Source organism: Choloepus didactylus, chromosome 16, assembly GCF_015220235.1.
Source record: "Choloepus didactylus isolate mChoDid1 chromosome 16, mChoDid1.pri, whole genome shotgun sequence".
In the NCBI taxonomy this organism is placed as follows: Eukaryota; Metazoa; Chordata; class Mammalia; order Pilosa; family Megalonychidae; genus Choloepus; species Choloepus didactylus.
Genome location: NC_051322.1, coordinates 25,832,770 through 25,855,120, shown reverse-complemented (window position 1 = coordinate 25,855,120; position 22,351 = coordinate 25,832,770). Strand labels below are relative to the sequence as shown.

General features: G+C 41.6%; 2 protein-coding genes across 2 annotated transcripts in view; both read left to right on the top strand.

Moving 5' to 3' along the window:
• Positions 1 to 20,273, top strand: part of LOC119511252 (dynactin associated protein) — an 88,454-nt gene extending 68,181 nt beyond the window's left edge. Inside the window, exons 2-5 of the mRNA XM_037805766.1 lie at positions 6,619 to 6,750; positions 13,809 to 13,973; positions 15,591 to 18,930; positions 19,036 to 20,273. Coding sequence (XP_037661694.1) covers positions 6,694 to 6,750; positions 13,809 to 13,973; positions 15,591 to 18,930; positions 19,036 to 20,273 — 4,800 coding nt within the window. The 5' untranslated portion in view covers positions 6,619 to 6,693. The remainder of the gene's footprint in view (positions 1 to 6,618; positions 6,751 to 13,808; positions 13,974 to 15,590; positions 18,931 to 19,035) is intronic.
• Positions 20,243 to 22,267, top strand: LOC119511552 (mucin-5AC-like). Its single transcript, XM_037806024.1, has one exon. The coding sequence runs from the start codon at positions 20,317 to 20,319 to the stop codon at positions 22,141 to 22,143; it is 1,827 nt and encodes a 608-aa protein (XP_037661952.1). The 5' UTR covers positions 20,243 to 20,316; the 3' UTR covers positions 22,144 to 22,267.
• The last annotated feature ends 84 nt before the right edge of the window (positions 22,268 to 22,351 follow it).

Here is a 22,351-nt window from a genome sequence, read left to right as displayed (position 1 = left end):
GGCGACAGAGTGTTTGGGGTATATTTTGGCTCTACCAGTGACTAGCTGAATGTCCTCAACCAATTGCCTTACCTCTCTGTTACTCAGTTTCCTTGTTTCTAAAATCAGGAAAATACTTTTACTACCTGCTATGATTGTTCTGAGGATTAAATGAGTTAATATTTTTAACGAACTCAGAAAAGTGTCTGGCACTCAGTGCTATTTAAGTATTTGTTAAATAAATAAATAAATACAATTAAGTGACTCTCTTTTCTTAGGTTTGAGAAGCAAAGGTCTTTTTTCTCTACTTAATGCTTCTACTTGGTGCTGGAGGGCTTCTATTATGGAAAGGCTTCACACTTTGACTTTAGGGTTCAGGGATGGAATTTGTGGCCTTCATTCTGGATTTCGAGCCTGTAAGCCATTAGGAGTATCTTTTCTAGGACCTAAAACGCAAACACCTAAATCAGTGGTAATTCTTATGTCTTGGCTTTTCTTCTATCTTTAGCATTTTCCTTAACCCCTAGAGCAAACTCTTTTTGTGTGTTGGGCCTGGGTTTTATGGCCAGCACAGTATCTGGAGAATGTGTGTGTCCGCCCTCTGACCTGCGGCTTCTGCAGGTCCTGGAGGCCCAAGCTGGGCCCTGTGGGGGTGGGGGTGGGGGTGAGCTTCCGCTGAGACAGCTCCGCCTGTGCCTGATGGACAGGGGCAGGCATGACCTGTGGTTGTTTAACACCATGCCTGAGAGGAACACTTGTTTTCTCCTTAATTTTAATTGTATTAATTTTGACATATTTAAGCCTGAATCATTACCAAAAAATGGAAGAGGAATAATAAAAGTCATCAATTACACTTTCTGGGATTTGGGTGCCTGGGATTTATCCTTTCCCTTTTTCTAAGAGATGATGAACAAATACAAAATATTAATGTTTGTTATCATTCCTGCCTTTGAGAAACTTACATTTTGGAAAGAAAAACAGATGCAAATATAGATGATGGCATGGCTCTGGGAGCAAATGGAGAGGCAGGGGCAGCTCTGCCAGAAGCTATGTGGAAAGGTTGCACCTAACAGGTGTCATTCAAGCTGGGTATTGAAGGATGAGTGGAAGTTTGCTAGGAGGAAAACTAGAACTCAGCCACTTACTGCTTTCTGGACCTTGGGCAAGGTACTTATGCTTCAGAAGCTCGGTTTCCTTATGTGTGAGATGGGAATGCTAATATTCCCTGCTTGTAAATGCTGTTGTGAGAATTAAATGAGAAAATGCTTATGAAGTGCTTAACACAAGCCTGGTACAGAATAAGGCTCAGCAGATATTTGCTTGAATGCATGAAGTAATGAATAAATGAGTTGGTGTGTACATAGGTGCAGAATCATGAAAGGTCATAGCAAAGCTGGAAATATGGAGACACTGCCTGACTGGTGTCCGCATAATTGACTTTTATCCAGTGGTCTTAATTTAAAATATGTAATAAGGAACATCTGACATTGATCTTGTCACTTAATTTTGCTGTGTGCCTCAAGAAAATTATCTGAACTTCAGTTTTTTTATATCTGTAAAATGCCTTGCAAGCATATGGAATTCATATATTTATTAAATACTTATTGAGTGTCCACAGGTGCTGGGAACACAGTGATAACTGCACAGTCTCCATCTTTGTGGAAATTTGGGTCTAAAAGGGACAATAGATATTTTTAAAAAATCACAATCAATATAATTACCAGAGAAATGCATATAATTACCAACTGTGATAAGCACTAAGAAATAACACAGTGCTGGAAGATTATAAAAGTAGAGGATTTAATTTGGAAGGTGAGATTTAAACTGAGACCTAAAGGATGGTTTATTGGTTTTCTATTGCTGCTATAAAAAGTACCACAGATTTAATAGCTTAGAAAAACAAACTTATTTTCATATAGCTATAAATGTCAGAAGTTTAACCTGGATTCCACTGGGCTCAAATCAAGGTGTCCCCAGTAGCCTGTGTTCCTTCTGGAGGCCATTTTCTTGCTTTGTCCAGCTTCTAAAGGCTCCCCACATTCCTTGGCTTATGGCCCCCTTCCTCCATCTACAAAGCTAGCAGCATTGCATCTCTCTGACCATTCTTTCCATGGTCTCACTCCTTTCTCTGACTCTCCTGCCTCCCACTGGCTCTTTTAAAGATGCTGTGATTACAGTGGACCCACCCAGATAATCCTGGATAATCTCCCTGTTTTAAAGTCATCTGATTAGCAACGGCAATTCCATATGTAACTTTAATTCTTCTTTACCGTATAACCTGACAGACCCACAGGGATTAGGACATGGACATCTTTGAGGGGCCATTATTTTTGTCTCCTACAGGTGGGTAGGAATGAACCTGAGGAGAAGGGGTCAGGAGAGGGAGGAGACTGTCCAAGCAGAAGAACACAGGTGTACAAAGTCCTTGAGTCGGACTTCCATTGAGTTCATCAAAAAGGGGAGTATGCCTGAAGTTGTGATCTAGTTGGGTCTACACCCCAGCAGGTGGGCAGGTGGGTTTGCCTCAGGCCTTGGTACCACCCCTGCCCTGCTGACAGTAAACAACCCTGCTGCTGTGTTGATAGATCCTCAGGCATGTCGCCTGAGTCTCCAAAATATATTGTTTGCTATCCACAAGAGGTTAAGTTTCTTGATATCTCTCTTTCATCTTCCAATTTTTATTGATCTCTAATGTGGCACAGTGAAGATAGTAGGTATTTAATAACTACTTCTTGGGTTAATGAGTGGGGGACCACAAACTTTATCTTGGGACTCAAAGTATCACTAAATGCTTTGGTATTTCACCAGGAAAACAGGGTAATGAGATTTAATTCAGGAAAGTATTATGAGGATTAGGCTCTGATCTGTATGGTATGTACTAGAAGAGGAATTCCTCTACAGAAAATGCTGATAATATTAGTGAGAAGCAGCAGCTGAGTCAGAAGCCATCCAGGTGTAGAGTAGCACCCATTTAGGGTGCCCCAGTGACATTCTTCAACTTTTGTTTTCATACTGCTCATCCACATCTGAACTGCCCTCCTGAAGATTTCTCCTTGTAGAGAGAAAAATAATTCCTAATTTATTTAAACCATTGGTTTTTCCCTGGGGGTGGTGTAGGAAAGAGGGGGATCCTTTAACAAATTTGCCGATGGTTTTAGTACTTTCACTCGCCTACTTGATTTTTTTTTTTGTAAACAGTAATTGTATTGGTTTGATTTTGACTTGACACTGGAAAACTATTTTTACAACTTCTATGTGTTTTTAATAATTATCTTTTTAAGTTGAAATTGATGGGAAATGCAAAGCTAAACACAGTATCAAATCCTTTGAAATCTGACATCTATGTATTTGATTTCCTTCTTAATCATTCAACAAAACTTTGTGAACTATGATAATCCCTTTGCCTAAAAAATGGTTAGGAATAAGAGAGCTGGAGCTGTCATACTGGTTCTCAGCGTGTTAAAAGACCAAAGCACAAATGCAAAGGTGCTTTGATTAGTATCAGATCACGGTGAAATTTCAGCCACAAAAATGCTTGTGGGTAACCTGATCGATAAATTAATTTTGTTGTAATCTTTAAGACAACAGTGTGATTCACTTGATAATAACAGATGACTTATATTAACAGACTTCTGCATTCTTTTGGCTAAACTGATGACCAGTTGTTGAAGGATTATCAACCACTCTCCAAACTCTTTTGGCTAAAAGTTCTGTGGCTCTCAAAGAGCTTTCCCAGGAGCTATTTGGCATATCAGTGGGAGTTAACTGTATTCTTTGCACATTATAATAATCCAGTTGCAGTGTACTTTATCTGTTGGTCTTTGAGGTAATAAGTGCATAAAATGTGTTCTTTGGAAAAACAGAAAGTGTAAATTTTATATTGAAACTTAAGTCATGATAGTTTACTTCATTCATACCTTGGCACTTTAACAGTTAATTAATGATAGTGAGGGTGGGACTTGAATATTACTGCATTGGTAACAAATATGTTTAAATATTATAATGACATACATTGGGATTTTACCGACTTGACAGTTATGGAGCTACAGGCAAAATTTACACACATGTGCTTCTGTACCGTAAGGCTGTAATGGATTTCCAAGAATCTGAAATAAAATTTGTATTTTATTCAATGAAAATATAATTGGTCAAAAGAAATATAAAATTGATTTTTAAATTCACTTGTTTACTCAGTGGTCATATGCAGCACTAGTGAAGATTTCAATTCACACAGGTTCCTTACAGCTAAGTGAGCACACATCCTGGTTTGCATGGGACAGTATGGGTTCAAACCTGTTGTCCCTGTGAAATTATTAATACTGTCTCCTTTTGCTCTCAGAAGTATTTTGGCTTGGATGATAAGTTACATGATCCACTTTACCTATACAGTCCTAGAAGCCATAGTTTCATTGACTTAGCTTCAGCATGGACCAGGCCTTGCCTGTTGCTTCTCCTTGGAACAAATTGCTTCCCTTGCTTATTCATGATTTTTATGCTTCATAGGCCCCAGGGCTTAGTGTCAGTGAATTCCAATGGAAAATTTTGGCTGAAGAATGCATTTATAACAACTTTTCAAAGGGTCAAACACTTTTTTAATGCAAAATCAACTTACATTTTATTCTACTCCAGGTAAGCAGGAACCTTATCTCTTTTTTCACCCTTGAACACTCAGCACCTCACATAATGCTTGGGATATAGTAGAGACTCAATAAGGGCTTGCTGAATGAATAAATGATTTAAAAATATTTTTTTTTTAGTTTAAGAAAATTTAGGTTTCTTCACACATGCGATTCTCTTCCTGAAGATATTCGGGACTCCATGACCACTGTTGTAGTTGTCATTTAGCATTTTTCTCAAACTGTGTTTGCGTAAGAATTTCTTGGCACTTGGCCCAAAAGTAAGACTGCAGCCCCTGTCTCTTGCAAGTCTGATTTGGTAAGTTTCAGGTAGTGCTAGATATCTGCTGCTGTAACAGCCATCCCATCCTTTTGAACTCTTTGTTTCACTTTATTTTCACAAGGACATTTCCTTAACTTTTGAGTAGGCTGTCCGTCTTTCTACATCACTAATAAGCTAGCCATGGAGAAGGCACTAGACTAGAAGAAAACCAGGTTCCACCACAAAACTGGTTATATCACTTCCCTTCTCTGGGTACTAATTTTCTCAACCTGAAGACAGCAGGGCCGTACCCCAAGATTGTGGGAAACTGAGTCTTCCATGTTGCCTGAGGCATATCTAGGGTGGTGGCTTAGAATGCTAAGCCTCAGGCCTGCATGGAACGACGTGCGGGCCCGCCCTGTAAAGATATGTGTCTTGTGACTATGACGACAACGTTTACTATTGTCCTAAACCTAGATTGTTCCTTCTGATATGCAATAGGATGTAAACATAGGTATCTAGTGGGCTCTCCCGAGCCTGAGGACATTTAGCATATACTCCCTGATCTTCTGAAATAAATAACTGGAGCAAAGGTGCATTATTGTCCACTTAGCACGAGATGTCGTGGGCCCCCTGTTCCCTTAATTCTTAACTTTGTGTCTGTGTCTCATTCCTGCGCCGCCCTGTCAGCAACACAAGATCTCTTAGTACTCTTGCAGCTTGATTACTGGGTAACATATTTCTGAAGATGATGGATGTCAGGTCAGATAAATAGTGCTACATGAGATTTGCTACAAAAGAACATAAATAACTACTCCGTCTTTGCTTATTTGCAAGAAATTTTCTAAGGCTTCATTACTATGTAAGACAGACTTTTAGATTTTTAGGTTATTTAAGCATCATTCTTAACGTTCTGCATTAATTTTATGTGGTGTACCCTGGATACATATGTTGGGAGCCAACTGATAACTTCATTTCAGAGATTTAAAGCTATTTCTTAAGTCCTGCCAATATTTTAGGTACCACCAAAGATATTTCCACAGATAAGAAAAAGAGATTTTGTTTTAAGTATTCACTTATAGATATTAGAATAGTCCCAAGTGCCCTGTGCTAAGTTGTAAGCACAATCAGAGTAGTCTTCTGGATTACCATGCCAATTAGAGCCTGCAGGAAGAGAAGGGACCCTGGTGAACCATCCACAGAGATTTGTTCATCCTATTAGCTATCTGTATCAGATTGGGGTTACAGAAGTGTAACACAAGGCAGATTAATTTTTCCAGAGGCAGGGAGAAAGAATAGATTGGAAGAGGTTTAGAACATAGAGAAGAGTCCCAGAAGGTCTAGGCCTGATGAGCAGTGGGTCATATGTGCCTAAAAGTTGCTGCCAATAAGTAAGAGGAAGACAGTCGTGTCTGGTGAGAAAAGAAGCAACGGCAACCTTCACTTATCTCAGAATTCTCTCCTGGGCTGTTTCTGAAGTCAGAAGGAAGGGTCCTGTGAGATGATGCTGATAGGGGAAAGAAGGAAGGATTGAGTATGATTGTAATTTCTTTCTACTAGGCAGGTTGCCTCATGGAGTAATATAGAGAGTGTAGTCACAGAGGTGGGATTGATTTTTTTGTCTTTATGTAATTGCTCAACACCCCACTTCTTCCTTTAAGGTGGATTCCATACAGAGAATAATTATTATTTAGTCTAATCCACACTGGCAGTGATGTCTCATAATAGATTTAATATTATTCAACTCAACTATTTCTCAAGATTGCAGGTACAAAGGGCAATGAAGAGGCTGAAAAATGTTTCTGCAGTTAAGCTTGTGATATTGGCAGCTCAAGAATGGACAGAAAACATGGGAAATACATAGTGAATATTGAACCCTCCGGAAACCAGCCAGTAAGTATTGGTGGCACCAATGTGATATTTTCTGATAGCCCAGATACTTGTTTTCAACTTTTATATAACTAATATTTTTATTTCAGGATAATTCTTCTCAAAAAAGGAATTCTTGAAGTTTTATGTGGAAGCCAGTTTATAAGCTATTCTATTCTTATTTATTAACTAGAAAATGTATATTTTTCCTGTATATCATTACATGCATAGTTGAGAAATTTATTTTAAATATTCATTATTTTAAAACTTTTGTTGGGTAATGCAGTTAAAATAGCATGTTCAAATAATATTCTAGTTATAATTCAAGTATAAGCCAAAGTTGGTTTGATAACAAATTATGTTTAAAAATATGATATGTAGATTTTTGCATTTAATGTCTAGATTTTTTAGTGTAATGTCTAGACTTGTCAGAACTCAAAGATTTCTACATGTCTTTAAAAGTCAGAAGTTAATCTTGTAAGTGAATTCTAGGCCTTGGAAACAAATGATCTAGCAAATCCTTTAGATTGACCTCCACTGACTAATTATGATTATGGATTCCTATTTTTGTGAAGAGTTTTGGGGTAAAATATTAGAGTTCATTTCCATACATTATTTTGACTATTTTTATAAGAAACAATTCAGTCCTGTGTAAATTTTATGATTGCCTTTTATGTAACTGTGCATATCTGATAGAAATAGAAATGGAAATGTGCTGAATGACATCAGGATAAGTTTGAATGGACAATTATACTCTGTGTGGAGAAATATTTTTCTCCCCGTGCACTACAAGATGCAAGGAAGTTAACTGTGGTCCTCTGAAGCAGAGAAATTATTCTCTTGATTCTAGATTAGCAAATTGTGCCACCAAAGATGGTCTCCATGGTCTTTCTAGCCCTGAAACTCTTACACTGTGTTTTTGCAATGCCAGGGTACTCTGGCAAAAAAGGATCTTTAGCAATGCATCAGTTAATCATCTTGAAAGTTTCCCTAACAACATTGAGAGTTTTCAAATAAACGGCACATATCTTGATCACTGGCTGAATTATTTCACTGTACATGTGGCTATTTGGACATAATGGTAGGCAAATATTTTTCTAATGATGGCCGTTTTCACTAATGGCTTCAAGTAATAATCAAAGGCCACATAAAAAAAGAAAACTTAGGAATTTATTTTTCCCTCTTAGGAAACATAAAATAGTATATTAATCTCTTTAAAGTTATAAACAGAGAATTAAAAATTTTATATCACAAACATTGCTAATGCATATTATCTGCATATAAACGGAGATTATTGGTTTATACCAAGAGCTAATTAAATATTATTCACAGCTCCCAACTGTTCAAATTTTTAACTTTAGAGACTTCATTATTATTAAGAATCAAAGGAAACTAGCACAGTGAGAATTATGTTACTCCCAGAGTTCCAGCATTGTGGTTTCTCTATTCTTGGTATAGACAGTGCCCACCATTTTCCTTCTTTAAAGAATTTCCATGGAATTCTGGCAAGTGGGTCTGGCAAGAGTTTTATTTAATTACAAAAGTTCAAAAAATGTCCAAGTTCATCAGCCCGCAGAAAACTGAAGAGCTGAAGAGTAAGAAATAATAATGATATACAGGAAAACAAGGCTTTAAAAATAGCTACATCTTTTGTGATTTTTCTTATCATGTCCTATGGAAAAACAGATGGAATTGTGTTGAAGTGTCTGAGTATCTCAGATTTTCTCTTATTCGGTATTACTGCATAGCTTTTATCTTGATTTCTTTGGCATGATATTGTACCTTTAGAAAAACAGACTCGACTAATTCTTTACATGCAAGTGTTTTCCTTCTTGTCTATATTTAATCAGAACTATGCTCTTTTATTCTTAGTTGTAGTCTCTCAATTGGCAGTGTCTGTACACATGTTTAGTTTGATTGTTTTAATAGAACTCAGAGATCAATTGAAATTGCAATGCCAACCTTTTCAAAAGACATTTAGTATTGGGTATTTAATCAATGTTATCAGCACTGAGTACATGTAAATAATGCTCTTACTTTCCTATGAGGAAAACTTTCTGGATAATATAATATTTCAAGTGATAATAAATTTACATGTAACCAATTTATACTCCCGTGAGTACCTAACAGAGTATTTTCTTTCTTTTTCTTAAAACTATATCTGGGAAAAACAAACAAACAAACAAACGAACTATATCTGGGATAGTTTTCTTCTTTTAATCTCATTTTAAGATCCTAAGTCCCCAAACCTTTCTTATTTGTATCTACCCTTTCTCTTCATTTACTTCTTTTTCAATTTCAAAATATATTTAAAGGATTTAAACAATAGTATAATAGGCACTCATGTCCAAACACCAACCTTAAGAAATTAAGCATTATAAATCTAGTTGAAATCTTCTGGTTATATCTGCTCAATACCATTCCCTTTCTCCTCTGTATTACCAACCCATAACTACTATCCATTTAGCCATGTCTCCTTAGGCTTTTCTTGCTGTGACAATTTCTAACTCCCTTGCTTTTGAAAATCTTGACAGTTTTAAGGAGTACTGGTGAGGTATTTTGTAGAATGTCTCTCATTTGGGATATGTTTGATGTTCTTGTCATGATTAGACTGGAGTTCTGTGTATTGGGGAGGACGACTACAGGGGTAAAGTGCCCTTCTCGTTGCATCATATCAAAGGCACATACTATCAACATGACGTCACTGTTGATATTGCCCTTGATCACCTGGCTGAGGTAATGTTTGGCAGATTCTCCACTGTAAAGTTACTCTCCCTGTTCTCTCTATCTGATACACTTCGGAAGGAAATCTGTCTGTCCAGCCCACATGCAGGGTGGGGAGTTATGCTCTACCTCCTTGAGGGTGGGGCATCTACATAATCATTTGGAATTCTACCAATTGGGAGATTTCTTTTCTTCCCCATTTATTTATTCAATCATTTAGTTAAATCAGTATGGACTCAGGACTCATGAATATTTATATATGGGTTACATATAATCCAATACAGAAAGATTCCATGGAGAAACGAACCTTATATGTCTAGGGCTCCTCTCATTTCTGATCTGTCTGGCTAGCCCCACATAGCCACCAAAAGTTTTGCTAGCTTGTCTCCCCCCCTGCCCCCCCCCCCCAGTTGAATCCCTCTGCTTGAAACAAGCCAGATCCTCAGCCCATATTCAGAAATGATAAATGAAGAAAGTGGCCTGGGATTGTTCACTTTGGAAAGGCTCTTTCCTCCTTGGAATTTTAGATAATCTACTCTTCCTTGTTTCCATTGATTTGGTTTGCAATTTTTCCTTTTATTTTTTTTCAGTTGAAGAAGTTGCCTATTGCAATTTACCATATCCAGAAGCACAGGTCCTCACTGTACCTCTTTAGGGCTTGGTTTTCTCATTTCAAATATGATCTGAAAGAGTTGTTCTTTTTTTTTTTTTTTATGTGTTTCTGTTTTTATTTTTCCATAGATAAACATTAACTTGATGGCAATATGTTTTCTTTCTTTTAAGAGTATTTTTTTTAACATTTTATTTTGAAATAAATTCAAAGTTATAGGAACAGTTGCAAAAACTATACAAACCCCATAAGCATACCCCCTGATACTCCCGATCCACAAACTTTAACATGTTGTCCCACCGCTATTTCTTTCCCTCCCTCCCTCTCTCCCTATCTATCATCCATCATCTATTGCTCTGTCTTCTGTACATATGAGAGCTAGCTGCACACATCCTTGAACAAACACTATAATTCTCACATACAATTCCCATGAACAAGAACATTCTTTTATGCAATCCCATTAAGCGCAGCTAAGAAGTACAAGAGATTCAACAATGATACAAAGCTTAACATTCTATATTTCCTTTTCCTTATGTCTCAACTACATCCCTTTGAGCCTCCTGTCCTCCATCATCCGATCCTATCCAGGTTCACCCTTGGCATTCAATTGTTGTCTATTTAGACTATTTTTTTTTCCTCAACTGTGGAAACATATATACAGCCTAAATCTTCCCATTCCATCCCCTCCCTAGCATTCCATTAGTGGATTAATCACATTTAGAATGTTGTAATGCTATCACCTTCCCACCCTTCATTGCTAGAAATTTCTCTTCACCTCAAACAGCAATGCTACACTCATTTCTTAACTTCCCATTGTCCCTTCCCCCATTTCTCTTTGATACCAGCTTAACTTGTATAGGACACATAAACTATGTTCCTATACTCCTCCATTCCCCCACCTTTATATAGTTCTTGTCAAAAATTACATATTTTACATTGAGTTGAAAACCACTACTTTGTCCTTAGAGTTTGTGTATTTTATATCATGTAGAAAGTAAATAGTGGAGTTACAATTCAAAAAATTATTGACTTCTACTTGTATTCCATTGTAGTTGGAGTACGTGCTTTGAATATATTCAATTTTCTTTTTTCTTCTTAAATTTATTGAGGCTTATTTTATGTCCCAGCCTATGGTCCCTTCCGGAGAAAGATCCATAATCCCTAGATAAAAATGAGTGTCCTGGTGATTTGAGATGTAAGGTTCTATATATGTCTGTTAAAATTCTCTATATCTCTTTCTACTTTCTTTGTTTCTCTATCAGTAGGGCCCTCTTTGGTATCTGGGGTAGGGCACGTCTTTTATTGGCAAACTCTCTCAGCATTTGTTTGTCTGTGAAAAATTTAAGCTCTCCCTGAAATTTGAAGGAGAGTTTTGCTGGATAAAGTATTCTTGGTTGGAAATTTTTCTCTCTCAGGATTTTAAATATGTCATGCCACTGCCTTCTCGCCTCCATGGTGGCTGCTGAGTAGTCACAACTTAGTCTTATGTTGTTTCCTTTGTATGTGGTGAATTGCTTTTCTCTTGCTGCTTTCAGAACTTGCCCCTTCTCTTCAGTATTTGAGAGTCTGATCAGAACATGTCTCGGAGTGGGTTTATTTGGAATTATTCTATTTGGAGTTCGCTGGGCATTTATGCTTTGTGTATTTATATTGTGTAGAAGGTTGGGGATGTTTTCCCCAACAATTTCTTTGAATACTCTTTCTAGACCTTTACCCTTCTCTTCCCCTTCTGGGACACCAATGAGTCTTAAGTTTGGATGTTTTATTTTATCTGTCGTATCCCTGAGATCCATTTCGATTTTTATCTCCATTCTTTCTTTTGTTCTTTCATTTTCTGTTCTGTGGACTTCTAGGACACTGAGACATTGTTCAGCTTCCTCTAATCTTGTATTGTGAATATCCAGAGTCTTTTTAATTTGGCCAACAGTTTCTTTTATTTCCATAAGATCTTCTATTTTTTTATTTACTCTTGCAATGTCTTCTTTATGCTCCTCTAGGGTCTTCTTTATGTCGCTTATATCCTGGGCCATGGTCTTCTTGATGTCCTTTACATCCTTTGCCATGTTTTCATTCCTCAATTGTAGTTCTTTGATTAATTGAGCCAAGTACTGGGTATCTTCTGATATTTTGATATGGGTGTTTGGACTTGGGTTCTCCATATCATCTGGTTTTATCATATGCATTGAGATTTTCTGTTGTTTTTGGCCTCTTGGCATTTGCTTTGCTTGATAGTGTTCTTTCAAGTTGTAAAAAATAAAAAAATAAAAAATGCCAATCTAATTTTTCAGAAACACAGTTTGGTAGCGTACACTTTCTCTAACTAACCAGCAGGTGGCGTCTGTGAGTCACTTATACCCCTCAAGTCAGTTGTCCCCAACCTTGTCCTCGCGGTGTGTGGGGAAATGATTCTTGTGGGATTCAGTTGGTGAACTCAGTTTGGGTGTGTTGCTAGAGCTGTCAATGTGGGGCATGTGTCCATGTGGCCAGGGAGGAAGGACAGCTTTAATATTCAAATCCCCCAGGCTCCCAGAGATTCAAGGCCACTGCAAGAGTCTAAGCCTTCATTTCAGATCTGTCCCAGACCCTCTCTCTCGCTGATCCACAAACCACCGGACTTTGCGCAGCGTCCCTGGGTTTTCCGAGCAGGCCCTCTTTCTCAGCTGTGATCTTTCAGGACCTCTGCTGAGGGAAGGCTGTGCTACGTCGCAACTGTGTGCCGTCCCTCAAGGGAAGCCCCAGGCCGCCGTGCCGTGCCAGGGCACTCTTAGCCCGACGCAAAAATGGTTGAACATGGCATCTCAATCCCCACTCTCTTCACACAGTTCCTCCTTCGCAGCTCCGGGGCAACTGGCACAGCTCTGGGCTGTGGGCACGGCTCCGGGCAGGAGTTTATACAGCCCTCCAGGTATTCAGCTACAAGCCACGGGGCTTCTCCCTCCCTCCGGCTCTCCCCTGCACTCCCCTGTTCCTGAGGGTATCTGCCGCGAGCTATCCTCCATGGCCAACACTGAGAGGCCAGCTCAGCTCGCTCCTGTCGTGTTTCACTGTGCAGTTTCCACCATCGCAACTGCAGCCGCTCCTGGGTTTTTCCCTTTTTCTTTTTATAAGAACCAGTCTGTCTCCAACCGCCAACCCCCGGCTTCCCCACACTGCAGCACGGCTGCGGGTCTTCCAGCCAGCTTACTCACTCGTTTCAGAATGCAGACTCCTGGTTTCACCAAGTATACAGCCTCTGTGATACTAGGAGACCTCATCCAACTGGTGCATCGCCGAAACCGGTACTCTGGGTCACCTTCTGGTTTTTATCTAGTATTTTTCACAGAAATGTTTTTTTTGTCCTGTCTCACCTAGCCGCCATCTTAGGTTCTCTGAATGAGTTGTTCTTGATAAATCTTAAGGCCTCTAGAATTTTCACTCTGGGACTTTTTAATATTATTTTCTTATACCAGCATGCAAAATGGTTATTTAATAATTGCATTAAATATGACAAGGATAAAAGATCATGTGTATTCCTGAACTTTAATATCAATAATAATATAAATGATTAAATATAACTTACAGTCACCTAACTAGATTTCCTTGCTTTGAGAAGAAAATGTATTCATTGCCTGAGTCAGATTTCAAATGATCTTATTTAATCAAACAACCTCATGAGATGTCACAATCCAGTTTGCATTTTTGCTGAATTATATTACTTTAGATATCCAATACATTAGCTTCCTATTTTTCCCAGTATTTCTGTCTACAGCCATTCCTGAATCCAAGAAATGATGAAGCTTTCAATTCAACATGTCGGTTTTCAACATTAACTTATGCAACTTGTGACATTGATACCAACTTAACTGGTGTTTGCACCAACCCCGGGACCCTTGGACACTCGGGACTTCCAAGCAGAGGATGCCAGCATTGTCAAGTAAGGTTTGGGTCAATATCATTCCTCTGGGTTATCAAAACAATTTGATCTACTATTTGAGGAAAACATCCAATCAATCATTGACAGTATTCTTTTGAATATCTACAGTACCCTGGAACATCTCAATTCACTGAGAAGGATTGAGGGGGAACAGGACAGGAGTTGGAGGGGGAGATATATTTTATGAAGCTTTACTTTTAAAGAGCGAATGATCTTGGTGAAGATACAAAAACATGTTCATAGTCTACAGAATATATGTGAGAAGCAAAAAAAGCAAAGCCGAGTTTTGGGCTGCTATTTTTTGGAGGAGTGCGTAGTACCAACAGAGCAAAATCATTGGCTGTGAATGACATTGTAAGTCTTGCTCAGGTGGAAGATAGTCATGTGCCCAGCCCTACTCTGTGGGTGATCTCCCTCACTCTCCATCCCTTTCTGTTTCTGAGCCTAACTGTGGGCCTACCTTTAACCCTCCTGGCTCTGACCTCACATGTTTCCAACTTTCCTTTAGAAATCACTTTGAACCCCGGTTTCCCTCCTTGGTTTGGTGCCTGGAAGCAGATTCTCTGTGTTCCTGATCCTGTTTCTTCTTGTAATTTTTTCCACCTTCAGGTCTGATTGCTATCTTCCCCCAGGTGAAAACTTGATTTTGACTGATTACTAATGTGCTAAGGCAGGTTCTGTGCTTCTGGCTCTGGAATACACTCTCCTCTGATTAATCCTTCTTAGATTCTGTTTGGAGAGGGCTGATATCATTCTTGGCAAGATAATAAGGGGTAAACTATTTGTGTCAAGAGACGTTGTGGAAGAAAGAATGGTTTTGTAAGATTGGAAATATTCAGAGAATATGTTTCTGACCTCAAACAAACTGGGCCAATCAGAGACCTGAAGGTTATCTTAGATACCTACCCCCATGAGCCCTTTACTTGAAAACAGGTGCAAATAATGTGGTTCAGGAATTTTAAAAGTTTACAAGAATTTGCACAGGTGGTTAGTGGCACTGATAGCACTGGAACACAGGTTTGAGGCCAGGTTCATTAATCTTGCTCCCCTGTAGGATCAAACAAAAAAAAAATATGGGTTATTGCCCCCTTTACCTGAAATAGAGTATGTTCCCTTCTTTCTCTTCCCCTTTGGCTTTCTTTCTAGAGCCTAAGCAACACGGGGCAGGAGGTGCCATTTGTCTTTGGGCTCTCTTGTTTGGTGACCTTCCTTTCCCTGGCCTTGGTACCCAGGGCCCCGGTGTAGTGACTGCAGCTCTTCAAATGGGGTTTCCCTTCAGAAAGCATGCCCCAAATGCTTAAATGTGACATTTAAGAACTCTACTTGCTCCAGAGATATCTGCTCTGTTTGTTTCCTTTAGTGGTCTGTTTTCAGTCATAAGAAAAGGGGTAATAACGAGTTAAAGAGTAAAAATGTATTTGAATACTTAGTGTGTGCTAAGCAAACTCCATCTAAATTATTATTTTCTTTTCTACTTATAGCAACCCTATAAGGACGATGACATCTATGTGAGGGAATTGAGGCTTTGCAATATAATATAAAAAGGATTATAAATGGCATAAATATTCCTTGAAGCATTTGAGGTTATCCTTAGTAAATTTATTAAATCTCTTCCAGGTGGCACGAAATTTCTTCAGTGACTGGTCTCTATGGAAAATGTTCCTGGCTTCTCTCTTAGCCTGTGTGATCACAGCAGCCATTGGAGTACTCATAGTGTGCTTGGTGTACAACAGGAACAGTAACGTTCCTTCCATTGTTATCCAGATTCCCCAAAGGCAAGAAACAACCACAGCTACTACAAGAACAACCTCATCCACTTTGGAATCTACAGATATGACTCCTGTAACAGAAACCACCACAGCATCCACTACAAGTGGGCCTACTGCTACAACAACCACTGGTGGTACTTCAGCTGAACCCACAACCACAGTGGCAGCCACGACTTCACCTGAACCAACTGCTACAACAACTACCAGCACCACAGCTGAGTCAACAACCACAACTGCCACAAACTCTGCTGTGTTTACAACCACAACAGCCACCAGAACTGCGACAGAACTCACAACCACAAGTGTAACTAGCACTTCACCTGAAACGGCTATCACAATTGCCTGCACCTTAGCTGAGTCTACAAGCACAACCACCACAACACCTGTCACAACCTCTGCTGAGTCTAAAAGCACAACAGGCACCACTACTACAACAGAAAGCACAACTACAACTGCAGCTACCAGTTCAATTGAACCAACTACTACAACTGCCAGCACTTCAGCTGAGTCTACAACCATAAATGTAGCCACCACTTCACCTGCACCAACTACCACAACTACCAACACATCAACTGAGTCTACAACTACAACAGCAACCACTATTGCCACCACCTCAACTGAGTCTATAAGCACAACCACCACAATTGCCACAACCTCAGCTGATTCTACAACCACAACAGCCACTACTATTCCAACAGAAACCACAACCACAACTGCAGCTATTACTTCCCTTAAAACAACTACCACAACAACTGCCAGCACCTTGGCTGAGTCTACAAGCACAACTGCCACAACAACTTCTACAACCTCTGTTGAGTCTACAAGTACAACAGGAACCACTGCTACAACAGAACCCAGAATCACAACTGAAGCTACCACTTCACCTGAACTGACTACTACAGCTGCCAGCACCTCAGCTGGGTCTGTAACCACAACAGCCACCACTACTGAAACAGAACCCACAACCACATCTGCAGATACCACCTCACCTGAAACATATGCCACAACAACTGCCAGCACCTCATCTGAGTCAACTACAATAGTCACGACTACTGCAACAGAACCCATAATGGCAACTGCAACTACCACTTTACCTGAGACAAATATCACAAACACTGCCAGCACCTCAGCTGAGTCTACAAGAGCAGCCTCCACAACTGCCACCATTATAGCCACCACTACTGCAACAGAATCCACAACTACAATTGCAGCTACTATTTCACCTGAACCAACTGCTACAACTGCTGGCACCTCATCTGAGTTTACAACCACAACAGCTACCACTACTGCAACAGAACCCACAACAACAACTGGAACTACCACTACTCCTGAACCAACTACCACTACTGTCACCACCTCAACTGAATCTTCAAGCACAAATGTAGCCACCACTTCACCTGAACCAGCTACCACAATTGCCAACACCCCAATTGCCACTATTGCCACCACGTCAGCTGAATCTATAAGCACAACAGCCACAACAACTGCCACAACTGCTGCTGTGTATATAACCACTACAGTCATGACTACTGCAACAGAAACCATAACTGCAGCTACAGCTTCACTTGAACCAAATACCACAACAACTGCCAGCACCACTGCTGAGTCTGCAACCATAATAGGCACCACTATTGCAACAAAACCTACAACTGCAACTGAAGCTACCACTTCACCTGAGCTAACTACTACAGCTAGCAGCATTTCCACAGCATCTACAACCACAGTAGCAGCCACCACCCTACCTGAACTGAGTACCACAACTATCAGCACCTCAGCTGGGTCTACAACCACAACAGCTACCACTACTGCAACAGAACCCACAACCACATCTGCAGATACCACCTCATCTGAAACATATGCCACAACAACTGCCAGCACCTCAGCTGAGTCAACCACAATAGCCACAACTACTGCAACAGAACCCACAACTGCAACTGCAGCTACCACTTTACTTGAGACAACTTTCACAACTGCTGCCAGCACCTCAGCTGACTCTACAACCACAACAGCCTCCACTACTGCAACAGAACCCATCACCACTACCAACACTCCAGCTGAGTCTACAACTACAGCAGTGACTACTGCTGCCACCACCTCAGATGAGCCTACAAGCATGACCAGCACAACTGCCACAACCTCTGCTGAGCCTACAATCACAATAGCCACCACTACTGCAACAGAACCCACAAACACAACTGCAGCTACCACTTCACCTGAATGTTCTACCACAACAACTGCCAGCACCACAGCTGAGTCTATATCCACAAAAGCCACCAGTACTGCAACAGAACCCACAACCACAACTGCAGCTACCACTTCACCTGAACCTTCTACCACAACAACTGCCAGCACCACAGCTGAGTCTACATCCACAACAGCCACCACTACCACCACCACTTCAGCTGAGTCTACAAGCACAATAGGCACAACAACTGCCACAAACCCAGCTGAGTCCACAACTACAACATCCACCACTACTGCAACAGAACCCACAATGACAACTGCAGATACCACTTCACCTGAACTTTCTACCACAACTACCAGCACCACAGCTGGGTCTACAAACACAACAGCCACCACTACTGCAACAGAACCCACAATGACAACTGCAGCTATCACTTCACCTGAACCTTCTACCACAACAACTGCCAGAACCACAGCTGAGTCTACATCCTCAGCAGTCACCAGTACTGCAACAGAACCCATCACCACAACCACCAACACCCCAACTGAGTCTACATCTACAGCAGTGCCCACTGCTGCCACCACCTCAGATGAGTCTACAAGCACAACCAGCACAACTGCTACAACCTCTGCTGCGTCTACAACCACAATAGCCACTACTACAGCAACAGAACCGACAACCACAACTGCAGCTACCACTTCACCTGAACCTTCTACTGCAACAACTGCCAGCACCACAGCTGAGTCTATATCCACAAAAGCCATTACTACTGCAACAGAACCCACAAACACAACTGCAGCTACCACTTCACCTGAACCTTCTACCACAACAACTGCGAGCACCATAGCTGAGTCTACACCCGCAACAGCCACCACTACTGCCACCACCTCAGCTGAATCTACAACCACGACAGCCACTACTGCAACAGAACCTACCACCACAACTATCAACATTCCAACTGAGTCTACAACTACAACAGTGACTACTACTGCTAGCACCTCAGTTGTCTCTACATCCACAACAGCCACCACTACTGCAACAGAGCCCACAACCATATCTGCAGATATCACTTCACCTGAAACATCTACCACAACTGCCAGCACCTCAGCTGACTCCACAACCACAGCAGCCACCACTATTGCAACAGAACCCACAACCACATCTGCAGCTACCACTTCACCTGAACCTTCTACCACAACAACTGCCAGCACCACAGCTGAGTCTACATCCACAACAGCCACCACTACTGCCACCACTTCAGCTGAGTCTACAAGCACAACAGGCACAACTGCCACAAACCCAGCTGAGTCCACAACTACAACATCCACCACTACTGCAACAGAACCCACAATGACAACTGCAGCTACCACTTCACCTGAACCTTCTACCACTACTGCCAGCACCACAGCTGAGTCTACATCCTCAGCAGTCACCAGTACTGCATCAGAACCCATCACCACAATCACCAACACCCCAACTGAGTCTACAACTACAACAGTGACTCCTACTGTTAGCACCTCAGTTGACTCTACATCCACAACAGCCACCACTACTGCAACAGAACCCACAACCACATCTGCAGATCCCACTTCACCTGAACTTTCTTCCATAACAACTGCCAGCACCAGAGCTGAGTCTACATCCACAACAGCCACCACTACTGCTACCACTTCAGCTGAGTCTACAAGCACAACAGGCACAACTGTCACAAACCTAGCTGAGTCCACAACTACAACATCCACCACTACTGTAACAGAACCCACAATGACAACTGCAGCTGCTACTTCACCTGAACCTTCTACCACAACTTCCAGCACCACAGCTGAGTCTACATCCTCAGCAGTCGCCAGTACTGCATCAGAACCCATCACCACAACCACCAACACCCCAACTGAGTCTACAACTATAGCAGTGACCACTGCTGCCACCACCTCAGATGAGTCTACAAGCACAACCAGCACAACTGCCACAACCTCTGCTGAGTCTATAACCACAACAGCCACCACTATCGCAACAGAATCCACAACCACAACTGTAGCTACCACTTCACCTGAACCAACTGCTACAACTGCCAGCACCTTAGCTGAGTCTACAACCACAACAGCTACCACTACTGCGACAGAACCCACTACCACAATTACAGCTACCCCTTCACCCGAACCAACTACTACAACAACTGCCAGCACCTCAGCTGAGTCTACAACCACAACAGCCTCCACTACTGCAACAGAGCCCACAATAACTGCGAACACCCCAATTGAGTCTACAACTACAGCAGTAACCACCACTGCCACAATGTCAGCAGTCTGCAAGCACAACAGGCACAACTGCTGCAAACCCAGCTGAGTCCACAACTACTACATCTACCACTACTGCAACAGAACCCACAATGACAACTGCAGATACCACTTCACCTGAACCTTCTACCACAACAACTGCCAGAACCACAACTGAGTCTACATCCTCAGCAGTCACCAATACTGCCACAGAACCCATCACCACAACCACCAACACCCCAACTGAGTCTACAGCTACAGCAGTGACCACTGCTGCCACCACCTCAGAAGAGTCTACAAGCACAACCAGCACAACTTCCACAACCTCTGCTTATTCTACAACAATAGCCACCACTAATGCAACAGAACCCACAACCACATCTGCAGCTACCACTTCACCTGAACTGACTACTGCAACAACTGCCAGCACTTCAACTGGGTCTGTGACCACAACAGCCACCACTCCTGCAATAGAACCCACAACCACATCTGCAGATAGCACCTCACCTGAAACAACTACCACAACAACTACCAGCACCTCATCTGAGTCAACAACCACAACAGCCACGATTACTGCAACAGAACCCACAACTGCAACTGCAACTACCACTTTACCTGAGACAACTATCACAAATACTGCCAGCACCTCAGCTGAGTCTACAAGAGCAGCCACCACAACTGCCACCATTACAGCTACCACTACTGCAACAGAATCCACAACTGCAATTGCAGCTACCATTTCACCTGAACCAACTGCTACAACTGCTGGCACCTCATCTGAGTTTACAACCACAACAGCTACCACTACTGCAACAAAACCCACAACAACAACTGGAGCTACCACTACACCTGAATCAACTACCACAACTGTCACCAACTCAACTGAATCTTTAAGCACAAATGTAGCCACCACTTCACCTGAACCAGCTACCACAATTGCCAGCACCCCAATTGCCACTGTTGCCACCATGTCAGCTGAATCTATAAGCACAACAGCCACAACAACTGCCACAACTGCTGCTGTGTATATAACCACTACAGTCATGACTACTGCAACAGAAACCACAACTGCAGCTACAGCTTCACTTGAACCAAATACCACAACAACTGCCAGCACCACTGCTGAGTCTGCAACCACAATAGGCACCACTATTGCAACAAAACCTACAACTGCAACTGAAGCTACCACTTCACCTGAGTTAACTACTACAGCTAGCAGCATTTCCACAGCATCTACAACCACAGTAGCAGCCACCACCCTACCTGAACTGAGTACCACAACTATCAGCACCTCAGCTGGGTCTAGAACCACAACAGCCACCACTACTGCAACAGAACCCACAACCATATCTGCAGATACCACCTCACTTGAAACATATACCACAACTGTCAGCACCTCAGCTTACTCCTCAACCACAACAGCCACCAGTATTGCAACAGAACCCACAATGACAACTCCAGATCCCACTTCACCTGAACCTTCTACCACAACTGCCAGCACCACAGCTGAGTCTACATCCTCAGCAGTCACCAGTATTGCAACAGAACCCATCACCACAAGCACCAACACCCCAACTGAGTCTACAACTATAGCAGTGACCACTGCTGCCACCACCTCAGATGAGTCTACAAGCACAACAGCCTCCACTACTGCAACAGAACTCACAACAACTAGCAACACCCCAGCTGAGTCTACAACCATAGCAGTGACCACTGCTGCCACCACCTCAGATGAGTCTACAGGACAACCAGCACAACTGCCACAACCTCTGATGAATCTACAACCACAACAGCCACCACTATCGCAACAGAATCCACAACCACTAGCACCTCTGCTGAGTCTGCAACCACCACAGCCACCACTACTGCAACAGAACCCACAACCACAACTGCAGCTACCACTTCACCTGAGCCTTCTACCACAACAACTGCCAGCATGACAGCTGAGTCTACAACTACAACAGACACTACTACTGCCAACACCTCAGCTGACTCTACAACCACAACAGACACTACTACTGCAACAGAACCCACCACTACAACTACCAACATTCCAACTGAGTCTACAACTACAACAATGACTACTATGGCTAGCACCTCATCTGACTCTATATCCACAACAGCCACCACTACTGCAACAGAACCCAC

What these genes read in the sequence shown, in the direction of transcription:
- LOC119511552 (XM_037806024.1), top strand. Translation starts at nt 20,317, where the DNA reads ATGACAACTGCAGATACCACTTCACCTGAACCTTCTACCACAACAACT.